General features: G+C 39.1%; 1 protein-coding gene across 1 annotated transcript; it reads right to left on the bottom strand.

Moving 5' to 3' along the window:
• Positions 1 to 1,578: 1,578 nt before the first annotated feature.
• Positions 1,579 to 3,613, bottom strand: LOC109206826. Its single transcript, XM_019369687.1, has 3 exons — positions 3,400 to 3,613; positions 2,308 to 3,288; positions 1,579 to 2,066 (listed from the first exon to the last, which is right to left on the bottom strand). Exons 1-3 carry the CDS (start codon positions 3,611 to 3,613, stop codon positions 1,579 to 1,581), a joined length of 1,683 nt encoding a protein of 560 aa, XP_019225232.1.
• Positions 3,614 to 8,926: the final 5,313 nt, after the last annotated feature.

Here is an 8,926-nt window from a genome sequence, read left to right as displayed (position 1 = left end):
CCATATGAAAATTTCATGAAAACAGCTTGATGTAATACTTCTCCCTTGTGAATTGATTAAATCTTCCAATGAGAATTGTATCGTAGGTTCACCATGCACGGAAGTCACAGGAACCAATTCGATAGGCGCAGCAGATTGTTTTGGACGAACATAATCAGCATACAACTGTTTTGGATTACTGTTTGTTGTTGTTTCATTACTTCTTTGAATCACCTCTCCTACAGCCAAAGGCTGGGGAGAGATTGCAGCAGCCATGGCTGCCCAAGCTCAAGCAACACGCCAAAAGCTAGAGAGAGAAAGAAGAGAGAAGGCAGAGCAAATTCAGAGCATTTTTTGGGATTTAGGGTTTAGGGTTTAGGAAGCTTAGGGTTTTTTTTAAGCAAATATACCACTAGGCATGCTACCACTAGGAGGGAGGGATACATGGTAGTCTCTAAGGGATACCACTAAGCAAAAACTATATCTCTTAGAGACTACCATGTATCCCTCCCTCCTCCATATATCATCTGTAGGTACCTTTCCTTTCCAAATTCTCCACAAGAAGAAGGAGATTTTGAAAGGTAAACCTTAGGTCCACAGCTTTGCAAATTCAGGATTACATGGTTCCCTATGCATCATTATTCTCCATGCACTACTCACAGTAAATTTACCTGAAGGTGTAGGCATCCATCTTGGAATATCCCAGAAATCATCACCATTAGCAAAATGTACCTTCTGTCTAATATGATCAGCTATGTCTTGTGGGAAAGTTTGATTCAGAATTGCATCATCCCATTTGATCCTCAGCTCTCAAATAAGCAACCTCTTGCAAATCTTCATTAATAGGAAAATCTGGAGGTAGTACATGATATAATGCTCCTAAGCCAGTCTAATTCTCATGCCATACATTTGTATATCCCCTATTCATTTCCCACAGAATTTCATGTTCCACCTCTTCTCTTGCCTCTAACATTTTTCTCCAAACATGAGATCCTTCCCTAAACTGAACCACAGTAGGTAGTTCTTTCTTACAATACTTGTTCCACATGAAGTTGGACCATAAGGACTTAAAGGTTCTAAATCTCCACCAAAGTTTTGCAAATAAAGCCTTTGATACATCAAATAAATATCTGAAACCTACTCCCCCCTCCTCTTTGGGAAGACATAGATTTTGCCACTTTGTCCAATGTCTACTCCTTCCTTCTTCCTTATTGCTCCAGAAGAATCTTGCAAAAGTCTTATGAAGATGATCCAGCACATTGTCAGGTGGATCAAGGACTGACAAGATGTGTGTAGGAATACTTTGTAGCACACTTGAGATCAAAGTAGCCTTCCCTCCATAGGATAACAATTTTCCTTTCCATGAGTGTAACTTGCCCTTCACCTTCTGAATCAAGTCATTACAGTAGTGCTTCCTTCTCCTTGTATAAAAAATTGGACATCCAAGGTAGGTAAATGGAAAACTACCTTTAGCAAAACCAGTGATGGTACCTAGTACATCCACCAAATTTCCAGCAATCTTTGAGTGCATATAATAGGAGCTCTTTGCCTTATTGATCAACTGCCCAGAAGTATGCTCATACATAGTCAAAACATCTTCTATCTTCTGAAGAGAATAAGGATCAGCAGATGCAAATTGATGGTATCATCTGCATATGCTAAATGATTCAAAGGATCAGACCACTTTGGCATTCCAAAACCCCTAAACTGCCTGTCTTCAAACAACCTATTTAGTGATCTTGACAATACTTCTGCTGAGAGAATAAATAAAGCTGGTGAAAGAGGATCTCCTTGCTTCACACCCCTAGTTGAGTGAAAAAATCCAGAAGCCTGTCCATTAACCATAACTGAATACCAATTGTTAGAGATAAGGTTCCAAACCATGTTGATAAAGCATTCTGCAAACCCTATTTTCCTCAACACATGCATCAAATATTTCCAAGACACCCTATCGTATGCCTTTGCCATATCTAACTTAATCACAACATTGACAGGTTTACCTCTCAATCTTATATCAGTGACAATCTCCTGAGTCAACAAAATGTTCTCAAATATACTCCTTCCTTTGACAAATCCAGATTGATTTGCTGAGACCAAAGAAGGGATCTTTTCAAGTCTATCATGAACCACCCTTGAAAACACCTTGTTAATGAAATTACTCAAGCTGATAGGTCTAAGGTTAGAAAATGATTGTACTTGTGGCTTTTTAGGCAGCAAAACAAGGTTAGTGTGTGTTAGACTTAGGCAAAGGACTGCCTTCAAAGAACACAACTAACAATGTGTGAATATCTTCCCCCACTATATCCTAGCATGCTTGAAAGAACAAGCCTGAGAAACCATCTGGACCACTTGCACTTTCACTACATAATGCAAAGACAGCAGCCTTCACCTCCTCCATAGTTGGCAATCTGCATAATTCCAAGTTCTGCTCCCTTGACACCATTGATGGTACATTATTCAGCAAATCAAAATTATTAGGATCTCCTTCCTTAGTGAATTGTTTCTGAAAAAACTCCACTGCAGCATCAGAGAGTTTCTCTTGAGATTCAATCCATGCTCCATCACTATTCTGGATTCCTTTCAATTGTAGTTTTTGTCTCTTTCCATTAACACAATTATGGAAGAACCTTGTGTTTCTATCACCTTCTTCAAACCAAGTCATACCTGCCTTTTGCTTCCAGTATTGTTCCTCTATGCTCAAGTACTTCTTCAACTCAGCTTGAGCTTGTTGAAGTACAATTCTATTCTTAGTAGATGGATCTTCCTCAAACATCATCTCCTTAATCCTCACCATATCCTCCCTGATAGCTAGCTGCTTGAAAATATCACCATAGGTTAGCTTGCTCCATTTTGAAAGAGCAATTTTAACCCTCTTCAATTTCTGCTTGAACATCAAGAATGGATCCCCTATAAAGTCAGCAATCCAATTCTGCTTCACCACCTCTAGAAATGATTCATGTTTTGTCCAAAAGTTCAAGAACTTGAATGGCTTCACAAACTTCATAGCTTCCTCTCCACAGCTCATCAATAGTGGTTTATGATCAGATCCTGTTCTAATAAGGTGCTCCACTTCAATTGTTGGAAACAGTGTTTGAAAAGGCATGTTCACAAGAATTCCATCCAATCTCTTAAAGATGCACTCCTCATTTGGCCTACCATTCCACCAAGTAAAAGGACTACCCTTATAGCCAAGATCAAACATGCCACATGAATTAACACAGAATGCAAAGTCTTCATACTCCGGAGGATACACTGGTAGACCACCTATCTTCTCTTCCTCTCCAAGAACAACATTGAAATCTCCCCCAACTAACCAAGACAATTACATGTCACTAGCCAAGTAATACAAATTGTCCCATAATTCCAATCTCTCCAATGCACAACACTTAGCATAAACAAATGTCATCATAATGTACTTACCAAGCTCCTGATGGTACACTCTGATTGTCATTTGTTGCTCAGTGTCAATCAATAGATCCCATTCAACCACAGCATCAAAAAACAACCAAATCTTTCCATTCACATTAGAAATTGCAGCTTCCATACCTAGTCTTCTTCTATACTTCTGAATAAACTTCTTCTTTTGGAATGGTTCCATGAGGGCAACAATAAAAAATCCATGTTCCTTCTGCATATTGATAACTCTTTGAAAGGCTTGCTGTGTTTTAATAGACCTTATATTCCATATGAGAGTCTTGATCATCATCTTGTTGAGGTAGAGGCTGCCCTCTTGGGCAGTATTCTAGTAGGTGGCTGTAGCTCTTTAGGTTGATTTTTCTTCCCTTTCTTCCCACTTTTAGCTGCTGATTTAGGAGACAAATCCCATTCCCTTACAACAGCTCTAAAGTTTTCAGTTGTAGACTCATCTTCCTCTTTACCCTCAAATTGTAACTGCTGCTCCATCAAGGTGTGATGAATATCTTCTGGCAGTTCCTTATGAGTAATTCTGTCATAAAGAACCTGATTTAGAGTTCTCAATGGCACATTAACTTGGATCTGCATTGGTGATCCAGTACCTGAGGCACATGCCATAGGTAAAGAGTCAAGTTCCCCAGGTTCCTTTGCAACAATTGCTTGCCCAGCTGGTTCATAAGGAGTCAAGGCTACCTCATGAGACTCTGAAGTCCTCTCCATATTCCCTAAATTCTCTTGCATCAATTTGAATTGGAGCTCATACACAGATCCTAGGTTAGGGTTTACTGTAACAATACACCTAGAATTTACTTTTCCATTAGGATCAACCCCCATCCCATGGACTATTTGTTGTTCGTGGCACACTGTTTCCTTCCTAACCTCAGTAGGAACATTCCCATCAATTTCCTTCTCCAAAGAATAAACTGTAACCCCATCAACAAATGCCAAAATCTCCCCAGTTTTGATAGGGTTTACTGTTCCATTGCCCTTCTTTTTGCTCAATGATTCTTGAACTGATCCAGCTTGCTTTCCAGCTTCCTTTGTTGTTCCTTGACCTGCTCCAGTTGATGTTGCAGCTTGCTTCATCATAGAACATGAATTATCCTCAACCCTAATTTGACAGTTGCTAGGGTTTACTGTAGCAGCTCCAATATTTCCAGTTTTTTGAATTTGATTATTGCTCTCCTTTGCATTGCTTCCTATCACCTGATCCCTAGCCTGCTGATTCTTCATGACTTCCACTTCATCACTCCATAAGGTCTTAGCTAAATTAACCTCATTGATTTCATCTATTTGCCCAGAATCTTCATGAGTTTGGGATGGAATTTCTTGACATGATTGGTTTGTGGTCACATTGTACTGTCTTAATTCCTCCTTATTTGTCCCAAACCTTCTATGCACCCAGTCAATAGTATTTTCTTTTCTACCTTCAGCATCAATCCTTGTATCATTAGGAGTGGGAACTGTTTCCTTTACCTTATTAGCATTCTCCACAGCTTCCTTTTTTACTCTTCTCGCCTCAAATTCTTCCTTGTTTAGAGAAGAATTTCCACCTTCCTTATCCGGAGATTTTCCTGAAATTCCTTCCCCAATCCCATTAGCATTAGGATTAGGAGAAGGACCCTTTTTATTCTTCTTAATTTCCTGCTGCTTCTCCTTGCTATTGTCGTTAGATATTTGATCTTTCCTTATATTCTTGTTCTTACCATCTACATCCATCCGTTATTTGCAAAATTGGTTGAACTTCTTCCTCCACTTCTAGAGCTCCAAATTTATTTTTAGACATCACTGCCCCCTCATTAAGCTTCCCTTTGCCCTTGTTGTCTTCTTTCTCTTTGACCTCCTCAATAATGTAGCCTCTTTTATCTCTTTGATACTTATTCTTCCTTGCTTGCATCCACTCCTGTTTAGCATTATTAGTGACAGGTTTCCCAACCACTTTTCCACTTGATAACACCTTGGTTGAATGTGCAGCTGTGCCAATCGCATCACTACTCACCACTACTGCTTGCTCCTTCCCTTGATCTTTGCCCTCACCATTGATATTCTTATGCAATTCTGGATGAATTACCCAACATTCTTTTTCATTGTGGCCTTGCTTTTTAAAAGTCTTGCAATATTTAGGCATATAATCATACCTAATTTTAATCCATTTAGATTCCTCAGGCCCATTTTCATCAGCTTCTTCAATGATTTTAATTCTTTGAGGCAGTGTTGCAAGTAAATTCACCTCCACCTTAACCTTAGCACAACTAGGTCCTGTGCTATTTTGAGTAGCTAAATCAACATGTAATGGTCTACCTACTGCATTAGCCAATGAAAATACAAACTCCTTACCAAAGAAGTTAGGAGGAAGATCCTGAAACGAAATCCAAGCAATTGCAATTGGTGTCTCAACATCAGGAGACCACCATGGACTCCACTTTGTGCATCTCATCTGCCAAAACTCCCCTTGAACTTTCAAATAAAATGCAGGCTTAGATAATAAGTGAATATAGTCCTCCATTAACGATAACTCGATCAGAACATGTGAATCTTCAATCAAACCAACTGAACATGCACCCTTAAGCTCACATTGAATTGGAATTGCCTTCCTCAATTCGTGGATCACAGGTTTTCCATACGAAAATTTGCCCAGGACTGCCAGATGCAATCCTTGTTGCATAATTGACTGTTTAACCTCTGATTTCTTCCATCTAACCATTGGTCTTAGGGTTTTTTTTAGTAATCCACTAGGCTATGTGCCTAGGGCTAGTTTTTATAGATATAGTAAAAATAAAAAACAAAGTAGCATGTGTTCTTACTAGGAGTAAGATGAGAATGTATGTACGTTACCTCGATCCTATTATCAATTTTGGACTTATGAGGCCCGAGATTGATATTACAATATGATCTAATAACAATATGACTAATACGGTCTAAAATATGTATAAAAACTAGCCTATTACAAACATAGCCATGTATTGCAGTTCCACGCATTTGCAGTCCCTCCTTGCTTGTTCTGATGTGCATTTCTTCTGTGGCAATTCCTTTTGCATCTGCATGTGTTGGATGAGTACTCAATCTGCCTTCATTTATTTCTAAACCTTCATGATTCCAAGTACGCCTATTTGTTGTTGCTGTATGCACTGTCCTGAGGCTATTTTTTGTGTTGACCTTCTCTTTTGTCGTCCATAATTCACAAGTGATCCATGAGTGGAAGTTTGATTTTTCAGCTCTGCTGTATTCCTTGTATATGTTACTGCATGTGTGAGCTGAGATTCTTGATGTACCATATGGTATAGCCTCCAAAAATCTGGCTAGAATATGCTGTCTCATCAACAAAAAACTGGACATCTTATTTCCAGCTCTTGTGCCATTTATTATCTTGCGTATGCCTTCCCTAGCTTGCCCTCGAGTGGGTTTAGTACAAAGTACTAATACCACCACCAGGAAGTTGGGCCAAAGGAAATGCCTGATTTCAGTAGTGTTTCCTGCACCTTTGCACCCTCCACGATGGTTTAGGGTTTAGGTTTTTTTTTTAAGCAATCCACTGGGTTTGGGGTTTGGGGTTTTTTTTAGCAAAATCCACTAGGCAGTATGCCTAGGGCTGGTTTTTATATATCTAAATCAAACAAACCAAAACACAATGTCTGGAGGTCTTACAAAATATAAAAAATCAACTTTGATGCCTACACATGTCCTATTATCAAAGAAGAGTGAGATACTCCATAACCAAGTCTAAAATAATTATACAAAATAAAGTCTAGCCATTGAAACTCCATAGCCACAGCTGCCCGATGTTTGCAAAAATAGCCTGTTTTAACTTGCATCGTGATAGCCACTCTTATTCTTGTACTTCTTTGCTGCTCTAATTCCTGCACTTCACTTATCACTGTCCTTGCCCAATTGATCACCAATTCCTCCCTGTGAAATCTGCATACATATAAGATACCTGTACTATTCCAATTTTTACGTTGAGATGATGCCAAAATTTCTGTGAACCTCGAACTTCTGCTGCCATTTTCACCTTCTCCCACACCTGTTTCTTTTGCATTATTTGTATGATGTCCCTCTATATCTGTCAGTCTACCATACTGCAATGATATACCAGTCTTGAATGTGGCCATTGGTTCCAAGTTTCCTCTCCAAAAGATGCCTTTTATCCAGTTCTGTATCCACCTGCTGCTATTTCTTTTCTCTTTCTGTGACCTACAGCTGCTTCTTCTTGTGTCCATTGTGAATTGTTGATCATGGATTGTTGAGATAGTAGGATTCATTTGAAATGTGGTCCACAATGCAACCATCATTTCCAAATTTGACCTCAGGATCGATGAGCTGAAACATGTAGCCTCATGTGAATTTTGCCATATTTTGTAACCAATTCCCCATGCATTCCTGCTTGTGCTTGCATTTGATACTTCTCCAAGGGAATGAGCACTAGGTGCTAATACCACCCTTTGGAGTGATAAGTGAAGTGCAGGAATTAGAGAAGCAAAGAAATACAAGATCAAAAGTGGCTATCACGGTGCAAGTTAAAACAGGTTATTTTTGCAAACATCGGCTGCTGTGGCTTTGGAGTTTCAATGGCTAGACTTTATTTTGTATAATTATTTTAGACTTGGTTATGTAATATCAAGGTGGAGTGTCTCACTCTTCTTTGATAATAGGACATGCGTAGGCATCAAGGTTGATTTTTTACATTTTGTAAGACCTCCAGATTTTGGGTTTTTTTAGCAAATCCGCTAGGCAGGTGCGTAGGGCTAGTTTTATTAATAATAAAAAGCAAAAAAAAGAACCACATAGGAAGAGTACAAATAAGGGGGACAGTAGCACCAGTAGTGTTGCCTCTATGCCTTGGCTATATAATCACTCCTCTGCGCTTCACAATGCCCTTATGGCAGCCTCATGTAGAGGAATCATGGTGTAGCTGCCGGAAAAGTCTCACGAGGGCATATAATCTCATAGCCATTTGGATATCTTTCCAAAGGCATATGACTAGAGCAACACAAACCGGGCTAAACCTTGCCTTACTAATCCTATTGAGGCAAAGAAAAAAGCCTCACCTACTAACATGCATGTAAAAAGAAAGATAGCTAACACTAGGTATTCTATGATCATCACAGAGTTTATAACATACTCTGTGATGATATTACATAATACTATGCTAATGTGATGGTAGAATAAGAATATGTAGAAATAACAGTGATGTCCTCTCTTCTCTAATTTTGTGAAGTCTTCAACTTGTAGACGCTTGTCTTTATCCTCTACCCTCTTCGAAATGTCTTCAAATTTCATGTTTTCTTCTTTGAACGAGTGGACTTTGTTGACGTAGTTGGATAAACCGGGTTTTGTTTGGCAACTCTCATTGGGAGTCGCCTTATGTTCACATCTTCACTCATCTTGCCGTCCCAACTTTTTTCTCTTGTATGTGTCTTCTTCCTTTTTCCGCTATACATAGGTGATAAGTCACCTTTCCTTGCTGCCTCTACTCGACATTTACTTAGAAGTTCATCTTCCTCTCCCTCTTCATATATATCTCTGCTCAGTTTCA

The sequence above is a fragment of the Nicotiana attenuata genome, unplaced genomic scaffold (genome assembly GCF_001879085.1).
Source record: "Nicotiana attenuata strain UT unplaced genomic scaffold, NIATTr2, whole genome shotgun sequence".
Lineage (NCBI taxonomy): Eukaryota > Viridiplantae > Streptophyta > Magnoliopsida > Solanales > Solanaceae > Nicotiana > Nicotiana attenuata.
Note: the sequence above shows the minus strand (reverse complement) of the source record. Positions and strands in the feature narration are given on the sequence as shown.